The sequence below is a fragment of the Zalophus californianus genome, chromosome 5 (genome assembly GCF_009762305.2).
Source record: "Zalophus californianus isolate mZalCal1 chromosome 5, mZalCal1.pri.v2, whole genome shotgun sequence".
In the NCBI taxonomy this organism is placed as follows: Eukaryota; Metazoa; Chordata; class Mammalia; order Carnivora; family Otariidae; genus Zalophus; species Zalophus californianus.
The window spans coordinates 38,521,537-38,547,317 of record NC_045599.1 but is presented as its reverse complement, the minus strand read 5'-3'; the positions used below and the strand labels follow the sequence as shown (position 1 = coordinate 38,547,317).

The 25,781-nt window shown below is 38.0% G+C and overlaps 1 protein-coding gene across 3 annotated transcripts in view; it reads left to right on the top strand.

Annotated features, from left to right (window-relative positions):
- Positions 1–25,781, top strand: part of LARS1 (leucyl-tRNA synthetase 1) — a 70,235-nt gene that overhangs the window by 27,824 nt on the left and 16,630 nt on the right. For all 3 annotated transcript variants that reach the window (XM_027606543.1, XM_027606544.1, XM_027606545.1), the window contains 12 exons: positions 740–793; positions 1,578–1,718; positions 3,749–3,826; positions 8,402–8,487; positions 8,581–8,646; positions 8,744–8,826; positions 9,222–9,360; positions 9,704–9,916; positions 11,829–11,886; positions 14,453–14,516; positions 23,213–23,396; positions 24,429–24,519. In XM_027606543.1, the coding sequence (XP_027462344.1) occupies positions 740–793; positions 1,578–1,718; positions 3,749–3,826; positions 8,402–8,487; positions 8,581–8,646; positions 8,744–8,826; positions 9,222–9,360; positions 9,704–9,916; positions 11,829–11,886; positions 14,453–14,516; positions 23,213–23,396; positions 24,429–24,519 (1,257 nt within the window). The remainder of the gene's footprint in view (positions 1–739; positions 794–1,577; positions 1,719–3,748; positions 3,827–8,401; positions 8,488–8,580; positions 8,647–8,743; positions 8,827–9,221; positions 9,361–9,703; positions 9,917–11,828; positions 11,887–14,452; positions 14,517–23,212; positions 23,397–24,428; positions 24,520–25,781) is intronic.

Below are 25,781 nucleotides of genomic sequence, written 5' to 3'. Positions count from 1 at the left end.
GTTTTTTTCCTTGATTCTTTTGGATTTTCTATATAGATGTTCCTTCCATTTGTGAACAAAGACAGCTTTATGTCTCCCTTCCCAATCTGTATACCTCTTATTTTGTTTTCTTCCCTTATTGCTTTAGCAAGGACATTCAGAACGATATTGAAAAGCAGTAAGAGGGGACATCCTTGCCTCCTACCTGATCTTAATGGGAAAGCTTTGAGTTTCTCATCATTAAGTATGATGGTAGTTGTAGATTTTTTGCAGATAGTCTTTATCAAGTTTAGAAGGCCTGCATGTATTCCTGTTTATTAGGAGTTTTTATCATGAATGGGTGTTGGATTTTTGTCACATGCTTTTCTTGCATCTGTTGATAGGATCTTTTTAAATCTGTTTTGATGGGTTTCATAAAACTTTAAAAAAAGTTTTCTGATATTCACATTTTCATTGCAACCTAGGATATGAACCTCATTTTCATTGGGGTGTGTGTGTGTGTGTGTGTGTGTGTGTGTGTGTGTGTGTGTGAATTTTTGCTTTTGGCATACTATTTTTCATCATTTAAGCCATTCACTCTAACTTAAACAGTTGAGTTTTTAAAAGTCATAGGTCCCTTCTTGAGATATTTAGTGAAATTTAAAAAAAAATCTCTGGAGAGGAGAACAAAGAATTTAAAAAAGTTTTGGTGTTGGTTCTCTCAGTGATTATGCCGGTAAAGTGCTAATCATGAGTGTTAATTTACAAAATATTTTTGCAGGCCTTACGAGCAAAGTATGGAATTAGAGATGACATGGTCTTGCCATTTGAGCCGGTGAGTACATAGGTGACTCAGAATATTCATACCCATCTCTTTATCAGTGAAAAAAAAGAGCTAACATTTTCCTTGTAACAAAATTAAATAATTGGTGAATATAAAAATGAGAGGGAGTTTGCATAAGAGTTTACTTACTTTAATTTGGTATGTGCTGGCTGTTAAGAGTGAGAGAAAAGACCAACAATAAGCATTTTCTTAGCGCCCGGCACCTGTAATTCTGGAACAAATGACTTTCTTAGCATCACCAATTTTATAGATGCTTATTTTGCTACTATGGCTGGCCTGTTTCCAAGCTTCTAAAGACAAAATTTTGCCATATAAGTCATGAATGGTTATGTTTTCATATTAATGCCTGGAGAAGAAAAATATTTTAATCACTAGCAGATACCTTTCATGAAGAATCTAGAAGACTTATCATAAACCAGAAATAAGACCATCCATAAATTTGTTTACATCATTTTCCTAGTTTCACAATTTATTATTTAGTTAGTTATATGCCAGTGTGGGGTTGTGAGCTAGAGAAGGTGTGTTCTGTAGTGAGGGAGGGACAATTTGGGGGTTGGTGCAAAGAATTTGGATAGTTCCTGTGGAGGAGAAGAGGAAGACAAATTCACATCTGGATGTTAGTCACTGTGATTGCCTGATGTGTGGTGCTTCTGTAATGATATATAAAATCTGAAATGGCTTCACTGGACAGTAAAGGCGATAGGATTATGCCCCATGGGGCTGTTTTTATGTTCATTCAGTGTGAATAAGTTCCCAACATTGCTGTTCTTTGCAGGTGCCAATCATTGAAATCCCAGGTTTTGGAAATCTTTCTGCTGTAACCATTTGTGATGATTTGAAAGTTCAAAGCCAGAATGACCGAGAAAAACTTGCAGAAGCAAAGGAGAAGTTATATCTAAAAGGGTTTTATGATGGTGTAAGTAATGATTTTTTAGTTGCTCTGTAATTTTTTCAGCGATTTAGAAAAAAATAGAAAAATTCAATATAGTTTCAATTGTATACTGATTTAATATGAGACTGTGTTCTTCTGTTTCCAGATTTCTTTTTTTATTATTTATTTATTTTAAAGATCTTTATTTAATTGAGAGAGAGAGAGAGGAGAGACAGAGCATAAGCAGGGGGAGGGGCAGAGGGAGAGGGAGAAGCAGGCCCCCTCTGAGCAGGGAGCCCAACTTGGGGCTCCATCCCAGGACCCCATGATCATGACCTGGGCCAAAGGCAGACACGTAACGACTGAGCCACCCAGGTACCCTTCCAGATTTCTTTTTTTAATCTATTTTTTAAATGATAGCATTTACAGAATTTATATTTTTGTGCCCTCTAGGAATCTCTAAGAAATGAGTTTACTGAGAAGATTATTTAAAGTTCATGTTATTTTACAGTAAATTCCATAGATTTATTGCATGGACAATACCTGGTTCCTTCTTTTGCTCTTTTAATTGAGGAATTCATATTTCAAATTAGCAATTTTATTCAGTTCATTAGTTTACTTATTAATGCATACTAAATGTCAGGTGGGCACAAAAACATGTTTTAAACCTCTTTTCTCCTTAGTTATGCATATGTTAATGTGGCTTACATTTCCATGGAAAGAAGACTTAAGCTAGAGAAAGTAAAAATCCAGCCAAGCTGCTATGACTTGAGGTTGAAATGAAGATTTTTTTAAGGCCATGAATGAGAATTCTTTATTTTTACCTTCACTTTCATTTTTCTAGATAATCAACAATTGGTTATGTATCTTTTTTTAAGTGACTTACACATTTTGGGTGATAATAAAAGCCACCACTTATATAGCACTTACATGTTAACTTATTTAAATCTCAAAATAACCTTGTGAAGTAGGCAGTATTCCATTTTATAGATGAGGAAATAGAAGTACTAAGATATTAAGTAATTTACCTAAGATCAGCCAGATAGGTAGCCAGTGGCAGGACTGGTACTCACACTGGGCAGCTTGGCTCTAGGATTTGTGCCTGCCTGCTTATTTATTTATTTATTTATTTATTTGAGAGAGAATGAGTGCGGGCGTGTGCAAGTGGGGTGGGGGCAGGAGCAGAGTGAGAGGGAGAGAGAGAATCTTAAGCAGGCTCCATGCGCAACACAGAGCCTGACGTGGGGCTCAGTCTCACAACCCTGAGATCAGGACCTGAGCCGAAATCAAGAATCAAACACTCAACCGACTGAGCCACCCAGGTGCCCCTAGGATTTGTGCTCTTAACCACTGTACTTTGATGATCACTAAGTATAATTTCATAATGATGAATTAAATAGATATAAAGCATTTTGGCATGTTGGAGGGTTTGGAGGGTCAAAAAAGAACTTGTGTCTTTTCCATTTAAGACAGAAGCTATTTCAGAGAGAAACAGGAGTCACATAGCTGAAGATCAGAACGTCAGCTAGAAGGGATTGTGTGGCTTAGATCTGTGACAACAATGGGCAAGCTAATACTTAGCCCTAGAATTAAATTTCCTCACTACATAAAAGGCAGAGTTGTAAAACAGGCCTTCCTGTAAGGGCTAGGTTTATCACATGGCCAAGCAAAGGAAAATGCTCGCTGGCAACAGGTAGAGTTGGAAACAGAAGTCTAAATGGGAATGAGCGGCATGCACTCAGTTCATTTTTCCAAAGCCTTCAGGAATGAGGTGAGTGAGCATATTGAAATTCTCTCCACATGGAAATCTGAGAAGTGGGAAGTGAGAGTTCCTTCCTAATCATGTTCATGGTAGCTATCCTAGTTACACCAAAAGAAAAACAAGTGTGTTGTAAATATTAGTTGTCTAAGCTATGGCAAAATAAAAACTTAAGATTATAAATGTGATAAATTTTAAACTAAAAATATCTTGGTTGCAGATGTAGTAAATTCAGTTAGGAAAAAGTTTGGAGGGAACACAAAGCAAATTTTAATTGTTTTGTCTGTTTTTTTCCCCCCACTTCCCATCCTTTTAGGTAATGTTGGTGGATGGATTTAAGGGACAGAAGGTCCAAGATGTAAAGAAGACTATTCAGAAAAAGATGATTGACACTGTATGTGATAGGCTATCCTCTGAAGGCTGGTTTAGGAGAAAACCTTCTTGTATCTTTTTTTTTTTTAAAGATTTTATTTATTTATTTGACAGAGAGAGACGCAGTGAGAGAGGGACACAAGCAGGGGCAGAGGGTGAGGGAGAAGCAGGCCCCTCTCCTAGCAGGGAGCCCGATACGGGGCTCAATCCCAGGACCCTGGGATCATGACCTGAGCCGAAGGCAGACGCTTAATGGCTAAGCCACCTAGGTGCCCCTGGGAGAAAACCTTTTAGTTAATAGACTTCACAGTGTTAATTAGTAGCGAGTTCTGTAATAAAACCCGGAGCTGAATTAAAGATAAATAATTTTGTGGCAGAAAATAGGAGACTTATTTAGCAATTCATTTTACTTGAACATCCCACCTGTAATGTTGATGAGTGTAGTGCTATAAAGTTGGCATGTGCAAAGCACAAACAGAGAACTTTAATGATGCTTCCTGGCAGTGGCCATTTGAGATACTGGTAGTTACAGTTCTCTTTGTGTAGTGCTTTACTCTTTACTTCATTGTTTTTCTTCCCCCCCGTCTTCATTTTTGTTGAAACTTTTTTTCTGTTGAGCTGCTTAATTAGTTTTTAAATTAAATTTTGATTTCTGACAGTTGTATATGGCCTTAGTACAGAGAGACAGTGGTCTGTAAAGCTTATTAAAATAAAAAACATCAGTTTCCTCTCCATCCTTCCACATTGTCTTAAGTTTCTCTTCCTTGAACAGGCTTACTTTTAACTGTTTCAGTTGCTTCTTTTAATATTAACCTCTATCTCTCTTACAGATCTATAATCTAAATGCTAGTACAATTTTTGAATTTTGTTTTTCAGTTTTAGGCATTAGCTGTTGACTTCCTACTGTAGAAAATCAAGATTTAACTCTTCCTTATAACTTGTGTCTTTCTTTCTAACCTCACCATTTGTGTATACTTTTCTACTTCCTGTCTTCCTAGCATAGGTGTATTATAACTTTTGTGAGAGCAGTACTACAAAAATGTACATCTTTGAGGCATCACTGATCCAGAATGAGGTGTACAATGAGAACTTTTCTTCCAGCTTTCATTTTCCCCTGGAGTTAGTAATTGTCTTTTTTTTTCTTCCTTTAAAATATATCAGTACTCCATCTCCAAACTCTGCCCTGTTTATTTCTTCTCTTAATACTTTCACATATCAATATGCTATTGGTTCCCTCTTGGAGAAAGTTCTCCCAGAGCCTTCTGTCCTGTTTTAGTCTGGACTAGTTGCTTACTGTCCTGGTACACAAATGTCATCTGGGATCTTTCTCCACTATTAATTACTAAGAATTTCCTTTGTTTCTCTTGAGTTGGAGCTGTTGTTTCCTTGATCCCATTGCTGCTGCTTTATTATTTACTCTCTCATTTTGGTGAAGCTCTGCTTCTAGTGGCTTTCCTGAAAAAGGGTACCTGGAAGGTAAATTTTTGTGAGCTTCCATGTCTGAAATATCTTTAGTCTGTCTTCATACTTGATAGGTTGGGGACAGAATTCTAGATTGAAAGTAATTTTGCCGTTGAATTTAATGGACATTACCCCTGGTGTTCTGTTTCAGTAATGTTGCTGAGAAGTCCAAAACCATTTTGGTAATAACTGATTTTTTGGGAATGGCCTGTTTTTTCCCTTCCTCTGGAAGCTTCTAGAATCTTCTTTTTCTTCCCAGTATTCTGAAATTTCATGATTTACCTTGGTGTAGTCAATTTTTATTAATTTTTGTGGGTGCTTGGTGGATTCCTTCATTTTAGAGACTTAATTTGCTTTAATTTTGGGAAAATTTCTTGACTCTTTCTTTGATTGTTTATCTCTTTCTGTTCTTTATTTTCTTTTTCTGAATTCTTGTTATTCAGATATTGGTTCTCTTGATTCTGGAAGTCTTTTTCTTTCTGGGAGAATTCCTCAACTTTTTCTCCCTATAAGGTTTTGTTTGTTAACTGTGTGTTTTTTATATCTGCTATTTGTGAGCATGTGGAAAAGTTTTTTTCTTGGTATGGAAAATTTCAGATTTATAAAAAGTGGAGAGAGTAGTATGACGAATTCCTATATACCTATTATCCACCTTTGAAATTACCAACTCAGGGCCAGTTTAAGAGCTTATTCTTGCTATCTGATTGATCCTTTTTTATGGGATGCTATTCCTGTTTCATGGGTGTGAAATCTTAATCTCTTAATTTCTCTGAGAAAGGTTGTTGATATTTAAGAGTGGGTACAAAACGGTGATCAGGATCTTTTTGCATGTGAGTAGGGCTTCACTGGGGGAGATCTAGAAGAGCTGTTTGGGGAAAAAAATAGAAGGGCTGTTTGGGTGTTGGGGAAGTCTTTTTTTTTTTTTTTTTAGTTTCTTTTTCTTTTTATTATGTTAGTCACCATACAGTACATCGTTAGTTTTTGATGTAGTGTTCCATGATTCATTGGTTGCTTATAATACCCAGTGCTCCATGCAATACGTGCCCTCCTTAATACCCATCACCGGGCTAACCCATCCCCCCACCCCACTCCCCTCTAAAACCCTCAGTTTGTTTCTCAGAGTCAATAGTCTCTCATGGTTCATCTCCCCCTCCGATCTACCCCCCTTCATTTTTCCCTTCCTTCTAATGTCCTCCATGCTATTGCTTATGTTCTACAAATAAGTGAAACCATATGATAATTGACTTTCTCTGCTTGACTTATTTCACTTAGCATGATCTCCTCCAGTCCCATCCATGTTGATGTAAAATTTGGGTATTCATCCTTTTTGATGGCTGAGTAGTATTCCATTGTATATATGGACCACATCTTCTTTATCCATTCATCTGTTGAAGGGCGTCTTGGCTCTTTCCACAGTTTGGCTATTGTGGATATTGCTGCTATGAACATTGGTGTGCATGTGCCCCTTCTTTTCACTACATCTGTATATTTGGGGTAAATACCCAGTAGTGCAGTTGCTGGGTCATAGGGTAGCTCTATTTTTAATATTTTGAGGCACCTCCACAGTGTTTTCCAAAGTGGCTGTACCAACTTGCATTCCCACCAACAGTGTAAGAGGGTTCTCTTGGGGAAGTCTATGTTAGCCTTGATGTTAGTTAGAGCTTCTTGGATTTGTTAGATTCCTCCCAAAAGATTCTTCCATTTTCTGGCTTAAAAGACCTAAGCTAACTGAGCATTCTGGGAGTTGAAAAGATTGCTAGGGGGAAATACCAATCCTCAGTGTGCTGACTTTCCAGTTAATTCATTTATTCCCACTGTGATACCCATACCCTCAACTTTGTTGGTTGAGTTATTCTCTCATCCTCTCCAAAAAAAATACAGCTTCATTGTTCTGCTGGCATAGGGAGGGGCAGTTGCAAATCTGTATAGTTTGGGATTAGGGTGTCTGGGGTTCTAACCTCTTCTTTAAAAACTTCAGTTAGTCCTCTTACTTTCAGCCTCATATTGCCTCCGTTTCCAGAACTATCTTGTACCACAAATTGTTGAGTTTTTGGAGGTTCTGTAATGCAAATGGGATGGCTTTTCATCTCTGCTGCTGGTTTAGGATTCAGCTAGCTTTCCTCAGCCTGCTAAATATCCTGTATCTTAGTTTTGAAAATTTGATTGATATTTTTTTTCTTCCATTGTTTTGTCTCTGTAAGTTCATGCTGTCAGAAAAAAGAAAAAGCCTCTTTGTTGTCATTTTGTTGAAATTTTGAGAGGCAGTAGAGTTAAATGTCTGTTTTTAATTTACCATCTTTAAACCGAAGTCCTAGCTATTTAACAGTTTGAAGAATTACATTAAAAACACAGAAAAAGGAATCATTTTATGAATAATAATGTTGGATTTATTTTTAAAAATAGCCTGATACGTTTGGGACCATAACATGTTAAGAGATATTTATAGTTGATAAATAATTAAATTCATGGTTAGTTTTCTAGTGGGCATTTTTCATGACACTATAAATCTTTAGCAACAGTATTTTCCATGTTTAATTTTTGTGCATCTGTTTTTTTTAAAAGCAGTGGTTTCATGCATTTAATTTCATAATTTTTTATATTTTTCTTCTAACAAGGATAAAAGGCTTCCATAGGCAGTCTGACCTTCAGACCACAGAATTAGAAACTATTGAACATCATTTACATTCTACTGAAAAGGAATAATCTAATATAGGAAAGATGATCTGTTGACAAAGATGCTCACCTTCTCAAAAGTAAATGTATAGAAAGAAAGGCAGATAACTTCTACTGGGAAGAGGGAAGACATAACGAACATGTGGGGTTTGGGTTATTGGTGGTGTATCATTTTTTTTTTAAGATTTTTTTAAATTTCTTCATTTGAGACACAGATACGGAGGGAGAGAGAACACGAGCAGGGGGAGAAGCAGAGGGATGGGGAGAAGCAGGCCCCCCCACTGAGCAGGGAGCCCGATGTGGGGCTCGATCCCGGGACCCTGGGATCATGACCTGAGCCGAAGGCAGACGCCTAACCATCTGAGCCACCCAGGCACCCCAACATTTTTTTAAGTTGTTTTTATTATCCCTGAGGAATAGAGATTGACTTAATATCTGGTATATTTTTGTTTGTTTTGTTTAGGGAGATGCATTTATTTACATGGAACCAGAGAAACAAGTTATATCCAGATCTTCAGATGAATGTGTCGTGGCCCTGTGTGATCAGTGGTTAGTATCTCTTATAGAAAGAAATTTCCTTCAGTCACTTTACTTATCCTTTTGACTTTTTTTTTTTTTTTAATCAATCTTTCCGCTCCCAAGGTACTTGGATTATGGAGAAGAGAACTGGAAAAAACAGACATCCCAGTGCTTGAAGGGACTGGAAACGTAAGAAGGGAAAAAGTGATGAGGGAAGGGAGAGGAGATGAGAAGTGCGGAAGATACTGAATATGAAGGAAGACACTTTATCTTTTACTCTTTCCAGATTCTGTGAGGAGACCAGGAGGAATTTTGAAGCTACCTTAGGTTGGCTACAAGAGCATGCTTGCTCGAGAACTTACGGTTTAGGTAATGCATACTTCAAATTCTTCTGTTTGAATGACTTTGCCAATTACATGGCAAATTAGCACTTTTACCTTTTCTCCCTCTTTTGTATTATTTTTCTGAATTGGAAGTGAGAGGCTTCAGTTAGAGGGTGAAGGGAACTAGGAGGTGATACCCTACCTGGTCATAGAAGTATGACCCACATAACTTTATGGATTTTTTTTTTAATAGAAAGTTTCAAGTGCTTTAGCCATTTTGTTTTTTATTTACCAGTTTATTTTATTAATTATTCAAGCACATTTAAGACCTTCTTAAAATAAGGAGCTTTGTAAATGCTATATGCTTTGAAAACATGGATTCTCTAGGTGAAGTGTCTCTTGAGTTCCTCATGCATTAATTTTTTTCTTTTTATCTTGCAGGTACTCGTCTGCCCTGGGATGAGCAGTGGCTGATTGAATCACTCTCTGATTCCACTATTTACATGGCATTTTACACAGTTGCACACCTGCTGCAGGGGGGGAACTTGCGTGGACAGACAGAGTCTCCACTGGGCATCAGGTTGGTAAATGGATGAGGCAAAGGAGTATAGTTTGTTAGCAAGAGAAAATGATCTTTTGATTTACACACTGAAAGTTCTTTTTTTTATTATTTAGTTTTCATAAGAATTCATTTAGCAGAATTTTGTTACAATGTTTTCGTTTTTTTGCTGCTACACTGAGAAAAAGTAATAAATAGTCCCTCTGTTGTTGTTACCATTCTTCATTCTTATCTGAGTCTATTGTCATCATTTGTAAGTGTAACTATATTAAGAGAGAGATTCCTACTTCATGATTAGATGAAAATATTCTTTCAAAGAAATTATCTATATATTTTGTTGTTGTTTGTTTTATTTTTAATACAGACCGCAACAGATGACCAAGGAGGTTTGGGATTATGTTTTCTTCAGAGAGGCTCCATTTCCTAAGACTCAGATCCCAAAGGAAAAATTAGATCAGTTAAAGCAGGAATTTGAGTTCTGGTATCCTGTGGATCTCCGAGTGTCTGGCAAGGATCTTGTTCCAAATCATCTTTCATATTACCTTTATAATCATGTGGCTGTGTGGCCAGAACAAAGGTGAGTGCTAAAAAGGCTGTAGACTAAATTTATGCCTTGTGGCTTCAAATATTTAAGAAGTTACTGTGCAGGGTATAGTGAGGTTTGCCAGTTGCCTTCTTTTTCTTCTGTTAAATGTATACTGAAGCAGAAAGCACACCTTCTCCTATCTGTTACATCTAGAAATCCTCATACTTACTTTGGGCTCACCAAAGCACGTCACATTTCATACCTTGACAGCCTTTCAGTACTTTATTTGACCTCTTTGGTGACTCTTTGACCTCTTAGGTACAGAAATAAAGGTGATTTAAGACATAGCCTAGAACATTAGAATTGGAAGGAAACACCCCTTTAGAGCTGAGAGCCCCAAGGTTGTAGCATTAGTTGGTAGCGGTATTCTTTTTTTTTTCTTTCTTTTCTTTTCTTTTTTTTTTTTTTTTTTGAGAGCGAGAGCATGGAGGGGAGGGGCAGAGGGAGAGGACCTGAAAGAATGTTAAACAGGCTCCACATCCAGCATGGAGCCTGACATGGCGTTTGATCCTTTGAGATCCCTGAGATCATGACCTGAGCCAAAACCAAGAGTTGGACACCTAATCGACTGAGCCACCCAGGTGTCCCTGGTAGTGGTATTTTGACTAGAGTCTGAATCTAAGCAGCATTTTTAATCCTGTGTGCTCAAAAGTAATCCTTCTATCATCTTCTCTCTTGACCCAGATATGTCTCTGTGCCTTTCCTTCCAGTCTCTCAAGTACACTATGAAATAGACCCCCCCTCTGTTCAAATTTTATTTCCTATCACCAAAACAATCTCATGTGACTTCCTGTGTTTAGAATGAGATTACATTTCCTTTCTCAAGAATAAAAGGAAGATTTCAAAGTAGAGGAATAAAATAAATCTGATGTGGTTCGTTATCCTATTCTTTTGTCGTTATTGTTTAAAATGTATTTTCGGAGAAATTGGATATCTCAGAAGTACTTGTTGGTAATATGGTTGAGTCTTCATCCCTTTGCATCAGGTTTTTGACATGTATTAGATTTTACAAATTATAGGTAAGTAATAACATCAGGTACTTGTAAGTCATAATTATCAGTAACACCAGGCACTGTTCTAATCACTTACAACCCATTGAATTTTTATTACAACTTTTCGAGGAAGGTCTATAATATCCTCGTTTTACAGACAAGGAACCTTACTGAAGCATAGAGAGCTCAAATAATTCACCCTGAGTTACCCAGCAATGGCAGAATAAGGATGCAGTCTGGCTCAGGACTCTTGTTCCCAACCACTATCCTCGCATAATCTCATTGCTAGAATGAATGAGTGGTACCTACATAGTTCAAAAATTCGAGCAGGTCGTAAAAGAAAAAAGTAAAAAAGGAACCTTGCCCCCACATCACTCTACTTCCCATAGGTAATCCCTGCTACTGCTTTCTTATGATTTCTTCTGGATGACATGTTTCTGAATAAACCAGCATCAGATTATTTATTTATTTAAGTAATCTCTACACCCATCGTGAGCCTCAAACTCACGACCCCAAGAGCAAGAGTCACGCTCTTCTGACTGAGCCAGCCAGGCACCCCATGCTTATTTATTTTTTAATTATACAAAGATGCCACATTGTAGACACTTTTTTTCCCCATATAATGATGTTTCTAAGATCTATTTATATTCACACATCTAGCCCTGCCTGTATTTTTTACATATTTATTACATAGTATTTCAGTGTATGCCTGTGCCATAGCTTATGTAACCAGTCCTTTACTAATGGACACTTCTTGTTTTCATTTGTTTCCTGTTTTGAGCAGGACTCAATACATTTGTACATTTGTCTTAGCAGACTGTTACAAGTCTTTCAGCATTTACCTCAACTTTTTAAGCTTAAACTTGAACCTTAAAGTTTTATTTTCTGTCTTTAAACATTTATCTATAAAGTGACAAATGGCCTGCTGCTGTGAGAGCAAATGGACATCTCCTCCTCAACTCTGAGAAGGTAAGAAAGTTTAAAATTCTGCAGAAAATTTTTCAGATGTAGGAAGTTGTACTTTTTTTTTTTTTAAAGATTTTATTTATTTATTTGAGAGAGAATGAGAGAGCGAGAGCATGAGATGGGGGAGAGTCAGAGGGAGAAGCAGACTCCCTGATGAGCAGGGAGCCCGATGTGGGACTTGATCCTGGGACTCCAGGATTGTGACCTGAGCCGAAGGCAGTCGCCTAACCAACTGAGCCACCCAGGCGCCCCAGAAGTTGTACTTTTTAAAGAAATAAAGAGTATAAAAATCAGTGTTAATCTTCCATTTAAAATGTTTAAGACTACCAGCATAAATTAGGGAGTGATTGGAGTAAATAGTATTAACTGAGGGGAGGGACTGGGAAAACTTACCTATTTTAACATTTATATTTAGAATGATTGTGACTGGAGGAGAGAGAGAGGGAGAGAGATAAGAAATATAAAAATCCTAGCATTGTGACCCTAGAATATCTTTCTCATTAAGTTGAGAAAATAATTTGGTGGGATTTGTTCTATACTGTGATCAGCCACTGAATTAAAATAATAGAACTTTGGAATTTGTAGGATTCTTAACTGTTATTTAATGCTTCTTCCCAGGCAGTATACTATATATCTCTCTATACTACTACTGCTTCCGGTATTGTTAAAACTATTAATATATATGATTTTTCATAGGCTATGTAAGACTTTATCTCATTAATGCCTTCAAACCTCATGACAAAGCCCTTGCTTACCTGATGATGCTTTTGTACACATTTGAAAAGGGTACCCCTCCTCACCTAAACTGAAAATTGCTTTGTTATTTATTTCTTAGTGATAATATTTGTAGCCAGTTGATTTTGTTACAATCAGTGAATTTTGCTACAACTGATGGAATATTAATTGGAAAAGAGTATTCTTTGCTATAAATATCTGTCATAATGAAAATAGGTGTAGATTTAAACAAATAGCAGATGGTATGAATTGCAAAATGAAATATCATTTTTAACTGGTGCCCTAATACTGAAAAGGAATACAAAGTTCATTTAAAATAACCTCTTTTTTTTTTTTTAAGATTTTATTTATTTATTTGACAGAGAGAGACACAGCAAGAGGGAACACAAGCAGGGGGAGTGGGAGAGGGAGAAGCAGGCTTCCCGCTGAGCAGGGGGCCCGATGTGGGGCTCGATCCCAGGACCCTGGGATCATGACCTGAGCTGAAGGCAGACACTTAACAACTGAGCCACCCAGGCGCCCCCATTTAAAATAATCTCTATATTAGACTGAAAAACAGTTGATTAGAAACATGGGCTATTTTATGGATTTTGTTAGATCAACAAGGACTTTTGGTTATCAAACTCATTTTTTACTTTGTAAGGCAAAGTGGCACTATATATATACATTTTCATGTTTGTATATATGTGTATGTGTGTATATAAATATAAATTGTGTTATAACGTGGCATTTTCCTTGGTCTCAACGTTGTCGTACTATACATTGTACTGATTTTATTAGAACTAGATACTTTAGGGCGCCTGGGTGGCTCAGTTGGTTAAGCGACTGCCTTCGGCTCAGGTCATGATCCTGGAGTCCCCGGATCCAGTCCCGCATCGGGCTCCCTGCTCAGCAGGGAGTCTGCTTCTCCTTCTGACCCTCCTCCCCTCATTCTCTCTCTCTATCTCATTCTCTCTAATAAATAAATAAAATCTTAAAAAAAAAAAAAACTAGATACTTTATTGCCATGTAGTAGAAGACTGGATTATCACCTCTCTTTGGTATCAGCAAAGTTCTGATAAAGACAACAAATTTTTTTCTTTTTAAAGATTTTATTTATTTATTTGAGAGACAGACCAGGAGAGCAAGCGAGAGAGAGCATGAGAGCACATGCAGGGGGAGAGGCAGAGGGAGAAGGAGAAGCAGATTCCCTGCTGAGCAGGGAGCCCAATGTGGGATTCGGTCCCAGGTCCCTGGGATCATGACCTGAACTGAAGGCAGACCCTTACCCAACTGAGCCACCCAGGCGCCCCAAAGACAACAAATCCTTAAATAGTAAAGATTGGCAGGCCATGCACAGTGCATCCTTAAATGTGGTGCCCTTAGGTAGAGCACAGCTTGAAACAACCACTTGTTGTGAAGCCAGTGAAGTTCCCTAAAACCCTAACTCTGATGTCATATGCTAGTCCATTCATTTCTGAATGATTCTAATTGCTCCAAAGCTCTTCTTTATGACCAGCTGTAATGTTCCAGAGATATTGTGGAATCATACATGTCTAAACTGATTCCTAGGGGGCAGTATGGTCTACTGGAAAGATTAGTGCATTGAGTATCAGACTTGAGACCCTGTCCTAGCTCCGTCCCTGCCTAGCTGAGAGACCCAGATAAGTCACCCTATTAACTGGATTTCAGTTTCCACCTCTGTAAAATTAGTGCAAGATATCTTTTGCTTTCCCCCTCTAATTTTTTTTTTGTCTTTATCTGATTGTGGCTAACTTACTTTGATTTGGCTGATTTGGTTTATTTTATTTATATATATTCTTCATAATGCCTGATCATTGACTTTCTGTTTCAGATGTCGAAGTCCACAGGCAACTTCCTCACTTTGACCCAAGCGATTGACAAATTTTCAGCCGATGGTGAGTATTATTGCTATTATATAGGGTCTCATTCTTTTCAGATTATAGAAGGCAAGTTAAAATTATTGTTTCAGTTTTACTGCTTTTTTCTTTGCTTTTTCCAGTACTTGAAAATACATTTTCTTTTGTGTATAAACAACGTAAGAATTGCTGTTTAGAAACAAATTCAAGCTAAGATTATTAGAGTCTTTTTTAAAAAGAAACTCACTGTAATTGCTATCTGGCTTGTTTCTAATTTCTTACTACTTCTAAGATTAAAGAGTTGGTTTGTAGAGATGTTGACTATGAAGGTTTTCCAATTTCCTTCATACTTGATATAAATATAGGTGACTTGAACCTGGGACCATTCGTTTTTTTCAAGAAATATTTTCTCCTTGGCCTCAGTCCTGATTTCATCGTTACTTTGTCCAGGGAAGAACTGCACTGTCTGACCTGAAGGAATCCTTCATTGCTTTGGTCCTCATGGCATGTCTTTCCACTGATCTTGGCTTAGCACAGTTTGAGGCCATGCTGAAGGGATTAGGAAAGAACTAACCTAACTAACTTTGAGAAACAGTGTTTTGACTGGACGCTGTAAGCCAAAAAGAACTGCACACAAATACTGTAATTAGTAAAACTATTTCTTACATGAGGTGTAGGTTAGCAATTCTGAAACTAATTTTATGTGTGTACTGGGATTGAAAAAATAAATTTATTGTGGATGAAAGCTCACTGTTAAAAAAGATAAAGGGGGAATGCTAGAATGTACCCTGTGGTGTTGGATTGGAATTGGCAATTTCCAATGGTTTTAATTTTATATACGGACAGAATGATGTAAAAATAACGTAGATGTAGGGGCACCTGGGTGGCTCAGATGGTTAAGCGTCTGCCTTTAGCTCAGGTCATGATCCCAGGGTCGGGGTTTCAAGCCCCGCATCGGGCTACCTGCTTGGTGGGGAGCCTGCTTCTCCCTCTCCCTCTACTTTTCCCCCTGCTTGTGCTCTCTTGCTCTCTCTGTCAGATAAATAAATAAAATCTAAAAAATAAAATAAAATAAAGACAGAGTAATAAAAAGATATTATATAACAATAATTAGTTACAAGGTGTAATGAGAAATAACAAAAAGTACTGTGGCTGGGGCCATTGTAGGGGGCAGGGGGACCGAAAAGAATAACACTCATTGAAAGGAGCAAGAAGAAATGCTGCAGACTTTTCAGTTTTTCTATTAAATGACTATTGTGTTGGTGATAACAACAATCTTGACATGGCTCAGAGGATAAAAAAAAAAAACGTAGCTGTATATGGTAGGTTAGTATACGTGGATACATTTCCCTCGCCCTGTCTGCTGAGAGGGCTCATGAGCAGTGACACACTAGTAGCAGGGACACACCTGTCATTTAGATCTTGGTTTCTAAATACCTTTCTCCAATAAATGGAACTCGGGTGCCTGGGAGAAGTGATTGATTGGTGGGCTGGAGTAGGAAAAATACAAGATGAGCATGAAGCATCTTAGGGTGCCAGAAAATAAGGAAATGTTTCAATAAGGATGAGGACATTTGCAAGGACACAGATTTATTTAAGACAGAAGATTGTGGCAGAGTAGGAGGAGGACCGTAGGCTTGCCTCGTCCCATGCATACAAGTAGATAATTATCAGATCATCCTAAATACTCCAGAAATCTGTCTGAAGACTAGCAGAACAAACCCCACAACTAAAGACAGAGGAGAGGGTATACTGAAGAAGGTAGGAAGTGCAGAGATGTGGTTTGGGAGAGAAATAGGTCATGGCCACTCATGGCGGGGTGCGGGGGTAGGTAGGCATAGTCACAGAGAAGGGCAAGAGACAAACTAGTACACAGGGAAGTGCACGGGGAAAACAAATCCCCATAGCAATTGGCTTGGAAAGTGAGAGGGCCAAAATTTCATGAGTTCTTGAAACCAATGGAGCTTAAAGCCTGGAGTTTTAAAGGTCACTGTGCTTCGCTCTGGGAGAGCTCAGAGGACATTGGGGCTGCTCTTGGAGAGAAAACTAGCAAACATGGTGTAGACATAGAGAATGGAAAAATGATCTGAAGAGTGCCTGGGGCACACAGTGGGGAGGTTAGTTGCATGTCACAGAGAGGCAGTGTTCACAGAGAAGCCCTTCCAGGAACAAAGGAATTGGCAGGTGCCAATTCCCTTCCCCACCCCTTAGCATATGCATAGGGCCACCTGCGGGGAGCAGCACATTGCTGACACTTGCCACCTAACTTGCTTACACCAAGCCCCACTCCTCCATGCTCTGGTAAAACTACTCCTCCCAGTCATGCTTGCCTTAGTCAAGCCAGCCTGGCAGCCTCCCTACCCCAGAAGACCAGCTCAAACCCCTGCCCACACTGTGTTTCTCAACCTAAGAGTTTGATGTGTCCTTGGTTCTGGCAGCGACAGATCTCATTTCACAAGCAGATCAGAGCACACCTATTTAAAATGCCACCACTTTCAGGCCAGGGACCAAACACTGCCCACAACAAGTGAAGAGAGCCTTTGCAGACCCCTGGCCTGCCGGATAAGGTGGCCAGGGCAAAACAGCGCATGGAGCACCCTGGAGACACTCCTGGGAGCACCAGGCCCTGGGGAGCAGGGGATACTACACAGTAGGGCACTCCAGAACATCTTCATAAGGCCATCACCCTCAAGAACAGGAGGCGTAGCTGACTTTCTTAACACACAGAAATAGGCACAGAGATTTAGACAGAATGAGAAGACAGAGAAATTTGTCCCGAATGAAAGAACAGGACAAAGCCATGGCTGGAGATCTAAGTGAAACAGATATAAGTCACATGCCTGATACAGAATTTGAAGCAGTGATAAGGATACTCATTGGACTTGAGAAAAGAGTGGAGGACATCCCTGAGACCGTTAACAGATAAGGAATAACATAACAGAGAAAAAGGCTCAATAGACAAAATGAGAAAGATGCTTGATGGAATGAACAGCAGGCTAGAAGAAGCAGAAGAATGAATTAATGACCTAGAAGACAAGAGTAATGGAAAGTAATCAAACTGAACAAAATAGGAAAAAAGAATTATGCAAAATGAGAATAGATTTAGGAAACTCAGTGACTCCATCAAACGTAACAACATTTGTATTCTTAAATAATCTTGACGCCCAGCATGGGGCTCAAACTCACAACCCTGAGATCAAGAGTTGCATGCTCCACCAACGGAGCCAGCCAGGTGCTCTTACAAGACACTCATTTTAGACCTAAAGACACCTGCAGATTGAAAGTGAGGGGATGGAGAAACATATGTCATGGAAATGGATGTCAAAGGAAAGCCAGAGTAGCAATTCTTATATTGGACAAAATAGATTTTAAAACAAAGACTGTAACAAGAGTTAAAGAAGGATACCATATAATAATAAAGGGGACAGTCCAACAAGAAAATGTAAGAATTGTAAATATGCACCCAAATACATAAAACAGCTAATAACAAACATAAAGGAACTAATTGATAATAATGCTATAATAGTAGAGGACTTTCACACCCACTTGCATCAATGGACAGATCATCTAAACAGAAAATCAAGGAAAGAATGGCTTTGAATGACACACTGGAATGGATGGATTTAACAGATATATTCAGAACATTCTGTCCTAAAGCAGCACAATACACTTTCTTTTCAAATACACGTGGAACATTCTCCAGAATAGATCACATATTAGGCCGCAAAAAAAGCCTCAACAAATTTAAAAAGATTGAAGTCATACCATGCATCTTTTCTGACCATAATGCTATGAAACTAGAAGTCAATTACAAGAAAAAAACCTGGAAAGACCACAGATACATGGAGGTTAAATAACATGCTACTAAATAATGAGTGTGTCAACTAGGAAATAAAAGAAGAAATAAAAAAGTACATGGAAACAAATGAAAATGAAAACAATGGTTCAAAACCTTTGGGACAAAGCAAAAGCGGTTCTAAGAGGGAAATTTATAGCAATACAGGCCTACCTCAAGAAGCAAGAAAAATCTCACATAAACAACTTGACCTTATACCTAAAGGAGCCAGAAAAAGAACAACAAACTAACCCTAAAACCAGTAGAAAGAAGGAAATAATAAAGATTAGAGTAGAAATAAATGATAGGGAAACTAAAAAAACAATAGAACAGATCAATGAAACCAGGAGTGAGTTACTTGAAAAAATCAATAAAATTGATAAACCTCTAGTCAGATTCATCAAGAAAAAAAGAGAAAAGGCCCACATAAATAAAATCACAAATGAGAGAGGAGAAATAACAACAAACACCACAAAAAATTAGAATATTATGAAAAACTCTATGCCAACAAATTGGACAACCTAAAAGAAATGGATAAATTCCAACAAACATATAACCTCCCAGAACTGAAACAGGAAGAAATAGAAAATTTGAATAGACTGATTACCAGCCAAGAAATTGAATCAGTAATCAAAAAACTCCCAACAAACATAAGTCCAGGACCAGATGTCTTCATGGGTGAATTCTACCAAAGATTGATTGATTGGTTGATTTTCTTTTTAAGCGATCTCTATACTGAATGTGGAGCTCAGACTCACAATCCTGAGATCAAGAGGCTCATGCTCCACTGACTGAGCCAGCCAGGCGCCCCTCCCACCAAACATTTAAAGAAGAGTTAATACCTATTCTTCTTATACTATTTTTTTTAAAAAAAGATTTTATTTATTTATTTGATGGAGAGAGAGACAGTGAGAGAGGGAACACAAGCAGGGGGAGTGGGAGAGGGAGAAGCAGGCTTCCTGCTGAGCAGGGAGCCTGGTGTGGGGCTGGATTCCAGGACCTTGGGATTATGATGTGAACTGAAGGCAGCCGCTTAACTGACTGAGCCACCCAGGCGTCCCTCTTCCTATACTATTCTGAAAAACAGAAAAGGCAGAAAATCTTCCAAATTTATTCTATAAGGCCAACATTAGCCTGATACCAAAACCAGATAAAGACACCACAAAAAAGAGAACAAGAAAGGCCAGTATCTCTGATGAATAGAGATGCAGAAATCCTCAACAAAATATTAGCAAACTGACTCCAACAATATATTAAAAAAAAAAATCGTTCACCACGATCAAGTGGGATTTATTCCTGGGTTGCAAGAGTGGTTCAGTATTCACAAATCAATCAACATGATACATCATATCAGTAAGAGAAAGGATAAGAACCATATGATTGTTTCAGCAGATGCAGAAAAAGCATCTGACAAAGTACAACATCCATTCATGATAAAAACCTTAAAGTAGGTTTAGAGGGAACATACCTCAACATAATAAAGGCCTTAAATGAAAAATCCACAGCTAACATCATCCTTAATGGTGAAAAGCCGAGAGCCTTTCCCCATAAGGTCAGAATCAATACAAGGATGTCCACTCTCACCACTTTTATTCAATATAGTACTGGAAGTCCTATCCACAGCAGTCAGACAACTTACAGATGACATGGTACTGTATATAGAAAACCTGAAAGACTCCACCAAGAAACTGCTAGAACTGATACACGAATTAAGTAAAGTCTCAGGATATAAAATATATCTACAGAAGTCTGTTGTGTTTCTATATACCAGTAATGAACCAGCAGAAAGAGAAGTTAAGAAAACAATCTCATTTACAATTGCACCCAAAATAATAAGAAACCTAGGAATAAACCTAACCAAAGAGGTGGAAGACCTGTACTCTGAAAACTATAAAACACTGATGAAGGAAATTGAAGATCTCAAAAGGAAATGGAAAGATATCCCATGCTCATGGATTGGAAGAACAATTTTTTTTTAAATTTTATTTATTTGACAGAGACACAGCGAGAGAGGGAACACAAGCAGGGGGAGTGGGAGAGGGAGAAGCAGGCTTCCCGCAGAGTAGGAAACCCGATGTGGGGCTTGATCTCGGGACCCTGGGATCATGACCTGAGCCGAAGGCAGATGCTTAACGACTGAGCCACCCAGGCGCCCTGGAAGAACAAATATTTTTAGAATATCTCTGCTACCCAAAGAAATGGCTAAAATCAACAACACTAAGGAACAGCAGGTGTTGGTGAGGATGTGGAGAAAAAGGAAGGCTTGTGCACTGTTGGTGGGAATGGAAAGTGGTGCAGCCACTGTGGAAAATACTATGGAGGTTTCTCAACAAGTTAAAAATTGAACTACCATATGATCCAGTAATTACATTACTGGGCTTTTACCCAAAAAACACAAAAACACTAAATTCGAAGAGATACATGCACCCCTATGTTTATAGCAGCATTGTTTAAAATAGCCAAGATATGGTAACAGTTCAAGTGTCCATCGACTGATGAATAAAGAAGATGTGGTATGTACACACACACACACACACACACACACACACACACACACACACACACACACACACACATACACACATACACACACTCATGCATGCTGGAATATTATTCAGCCATAAAAAGAAGTCAGAGGGGGAGACGAACCAGGAGAGATGATGGACTCTGAAAAACAAACTAAGGTTTCTGGAGGGGAGGAGGGTGGGGGGATGGGTTAGCCTGGTGATGGGTATTGAGGAGGGCACATTCTGCATGGAGCACTGGGTGTTATGAACAAACAATGAATCATGGAACACTACACCAAAACAAATTATGTAATATATGGTGATTAACATAACAATAAAAAAATAAAAAAAAAAGGAATGAAATTTGCCATTTGCAACCACATGGATGGAGCTAGAGAGTATAATACTAAGTGTAGTAAGTCAGAGAAAGACAAATAACATATGATTTCATTCATGTGGAATTTAAGAAACAAAACAGATGAATATATGGTAGGGGAGGGGGCGGTAGAAAAAGGGAGAGAGAGAGGGAAAGAAGCCATAAGAGACTCTTAACGATAGAGAACAAACTGATGGTTACCAGCGGGGAGGGGGGTGGGGAGATGGGCAAAATATGATGATGTGGATTAAGGAATATGCTTATCGTGATGAGCCCTGGGTGATTAAAGTAAAAAAAAAAAAAAAAGGTACAGGAGCCAACTGGAAGGAGCTCTCAATTATCCAAGCTAGAACAATTTAAGAAATAAATTGATAGTGTTGGATTGTAACCCAGTGAATAGGTTGAATATTTGTGAGTCCATATGGATCTAAATAATAGTTGAATAAATGAGTAAGTGGGGGAGTAGGGGCAGCTCTTTCTTTCTGAAAAATTCATATTAATAAATGTATAAAGATTGAGTGAAATACGAAATCACCATTAGGCAAAAATCACAGTAATAATTGTTATAGGCAAGATCTGCCAATGGTTGCCAAAATCAATGGGTGTACGTTTCTGGAAGAAACAAGATGTTTGTATATTCTCAGTATTTCTGCCAAGATATTTTTTTAATCACAAAAAGAAAAACAGTTTACAGTCGAGAAAACTTGACAGACACTACCTCAGTGATGAAAGCTTGCAACACCAGTAATAAGTCGCATCAATATCATGTACTTCCCTGGTAGTGATGCCCTGAGAAGACACACAGCATCACTTTTGGGATATTCTTGCCATAGGTTCATAAGCTCAGTCTAATCATGAGAAAAATCAGACAAACCAAGTTTGGAGAAATTCTCTTAAATAACTGACTAGTACTCATCAAAAATGTCAAGGTCATGAAAGACCAAGACTGAGGAACTGTCCCAGATTTGAGGAGACCAAGAAGATAAAATGATTAAATGCAATGTTGTTTTCTGGATTGGATCCTGCAACAGAAATAGGATATTAGAAGAAAAACTGGTGAAATTTGAATAAGGTCTATAGTTTAGTTAGTAGTATTGTACTAATGTTAGCTTCTGGTTTTGAAACCATGGTTATGTAAGTTGTTAACATTAGGGAAGCCCATCAAATGGTTTATGTCTATTCTCTTGCTGTTTCTGCACCTTTTCCGTAAGCATAAAATTATTTCAAATAAAAAGAAATGTTTCGAGCTTCTTGTATATTGGAAAGCATATTTAATGCATCCATAACTTAATGTTACATGTTCTCATCTCCCCCCTTTTAGGCACAAATGGTAGAAAACAATACATACTCTTCTGAACTTTTCCTTTTTCACTTATCACTTCCTATTTGAGATCACTCTGTATTGATACATAAAGAGTTTTCCACACTCTTGTGCAGCAATATAGTGTTGCATTGGAAGGATGTCTTGTAATTTAATCAGGGTCTTTTTAATGTTTTTTTTCAATATTTTAGAATGGAAGATTTTGGTTGAAAAGTAAAATTTTGTTAGAAAACTTGGGAGCATCTGCTTTTAGAAAGAAGAAATTAAATGTATTTTTGTATATGTAAGGCACCAGTGTGTTCTCTCATGCATTAAAATATAATATTTTGCTGCCTCTAAATTAGGCTGAGATGTTGATAGGGGTCTGTATTTCCAGTTTATCATTTTCTTCCTCTCCTTCATTCAAGACCACTTTACCTCATTAACTCAGCCAACGTGCCTGGGAAGAAACACATATTGATGCTAAGTGTATGCAAATCAATACCCGGTGATTCACATATTTGGAACAACATTGTGGATCCTACTTTTGGTGGTTCTTATTCTTGTTGTTGATCCATGGCAGTCATTTAAAGCATCTGCTATTTCTTAATTTCGATGTAGGTTTTGCAGTATACCCAACTGCAAAGTATACCCATCGTTGATAGTCACTAACCACATTTCTTCTTCCTCTTCATTGTCGTCGTCCTCCTCCTCCAGGAATGCGTTTGGCTCTGGCAGATGCTGGTGACACCGTTGAAGATGCTAACTTTGTGGAAGCCATGGCCGATGCAGGAATCCTCCGTCTGTACACCTGGTTGGAGTGGGTGAAAGAAATGGTGGCCAACTGGGACAGTCTGAGAAGCGGGCCTGCCAGCACCTTCAATGATAGAGTTTTTGCCAGGTGATCTGTCGACTCCAGCCTGTGGTACTTTAGAGTTGCCTAGTCCTCCTGCATTTTTAAGTTTTCTTTTTTTTTTCCCCCTCCTAAAATAAATTAGATGTTAATAATGGCTACTATTCATTGCAAGCTTACTTATTCTAGGTACTCTGCTAAGTGCTTTGCATCCATTGTCTGATTTTAGCTTCACAGCTTATATGATAAAGATATTATTTGCTCTATTTTATAGTTAAAGAAATTGAAGCTTAGAAAAATTCAGTATTTTATTAAATGCTTCAAAGCTAGTGATTTCAGTTGGAGGTTATGAATTTGCTTCTTTCTCATAACCATTTAACCATCCTGTCTTGCATTAGAGAAGGGCAGCATGGTTAAATGAAAAGTAGATTAGAAGAAAAAGAGAAATGTCCATTTTTTCTTTTAAAAAACATTTATTATCATCTTTGTATCAGGAACCACCTTAAGAACTGATAGTTACAAAGGTGAATGGGACTTGATCCTTTACTCTAGTTTAGCAGGAGAAGAAAACACTCATTGAACCCATTACAAGTATAGTTATAGGGATAGAGGGAATTCATAGGAGATGGCATGTGCATTCTGGGTTTCTTGAAAAATAAATGGATTTTTACAGGGAGAGGAGAAAGCCATGGAAAGAGTGATATTTATTTGAGGTACAGTATATGGAGGGTAGAGTAGGAGATAGACACATTGGGGCTAGATTAGGCTAAATTATGAAAGGCCTTTGGTAGCATGAGAAAATTTTTTTGAATATCCAATGTCACTTGTTTAAAATGCAGCAGGTAAACCTGACCACCTTTGTTAAGCTAGCATTTTGGGCTTCCTAATAAAGTTTCCATCCAGAAATTTTTAGACAAGGACATCGTTAACTGTGTTGCAGTTAAGTGGTTTTGTGGTTGAGTGGTCTTAAATGTTTCAGGCATTGTTCCTCTTTTACTGTTCACTAGTTTATGGGGCAGTTTTTTATATCTTTGTGTACTTGCATTTAAACTCAGTCATCTTTTTTTCCCTATTCTATAGTGAGATGAATGCAGGAATTATAAAAACAGATCAAAATTATGAAAAGATGATGTTTAAAGAAGCTTTGAAAACAGGGTTTTTTGAGTTTCAGGTAGGCTATTCTTTTAGTAGTTATAAAATGTGTTAGTGTGGATATGATGTATTTCACCCTTTTTCCCTCCTACTATAATGTAGTAACTCATCTAAAGTGGAGACTGAAAATATTGCCAAGCAATTTTTAAATTTTCAGTGAATTGTGGTTTTAAATAATTATCTTTGATCCCTCTGTTGTGTTTATTTAATATAAGTATTTCTGTTTCTAGTTGAGCTATGAGTTAATAAAAGAGGTTAAATCTACAAATCAGCCACATTTTCCAGGAGAGCATTTTCTTTTTCTTTTTTTTTTTTTTTAAAGATTTTGTTTATTTATCAGAGAACGAGAGAGAGAGAGAAATAGCATGAGAGGGGAGTGGGTCAGAGGGAGAAGCAGGCTTCCTGCAGAGCAGGGAGCCCAATGCGGGGCTTGATCCCAGGACTCCGGGATCGTGACCTGAGCCGAAGGCAATCGCCCAACCAACTGAGCCACCCAGGCACCCCTCCAGGAGAGCATTTTCATTTTTATTTTTTTATTTTTTATTTTTCAAAGATTTTATCCATTCATTTGACAGGGAGAGGGGGAGGGAGAAGCAGGCTCCCCGCCTGAGCAGGGAGCCAGACATGGGGCTCGATCCAAGGATCCCTGGATCATGATGACCTGAGCCGAAGGTAGACACTTAACGGACTGAGCCACCCAGGTGCCCCCAGGAGAACATTTTTAAATTGATAAAACAAAAGCAAAATTATAACTAATTGCCCTTAGTTTGAAATCAAGCATTTTCTGATGTTTTCCACAAGGTGTCAGTGTTTCCTCAAGTTTGGCAGTTCAAGGGCTTAAAGTAAAAATGTAGGTTTCCTCAATCAGTTTTGTAAAATATCACATTGGGATTTATGTAACTTGGTTTTCATAGATGTGGTTAAATAAGGATAAGTGCTGAACATAGCAATGTGTCCTATTTATAGCCTTTTTGATACTTAATATCTTTCTTACAGGCTGTTCCGAGTATCATCAGCCCTTAATACCCGCGCAACTTCTATGTCTGTTACAAAATGTCTTTTTAAAAAATTTTTCTTGAGAATCATTAATATAAAGCCATAATATCCTTTGACAAGGATTGATGAACATTTAATTGCAAGTTGTTAAAAATGTAAAACCGGGGCACCTGGCTGGCTCAGTCGGTAGAGCTTTTGACACTTGATCTCGAGGTTGTGGGTTCGAGCCCCACGTTGGGTGTAGAGATTACTTAAAAAAAAAAATGAAGTAAACCTTTATGAGAA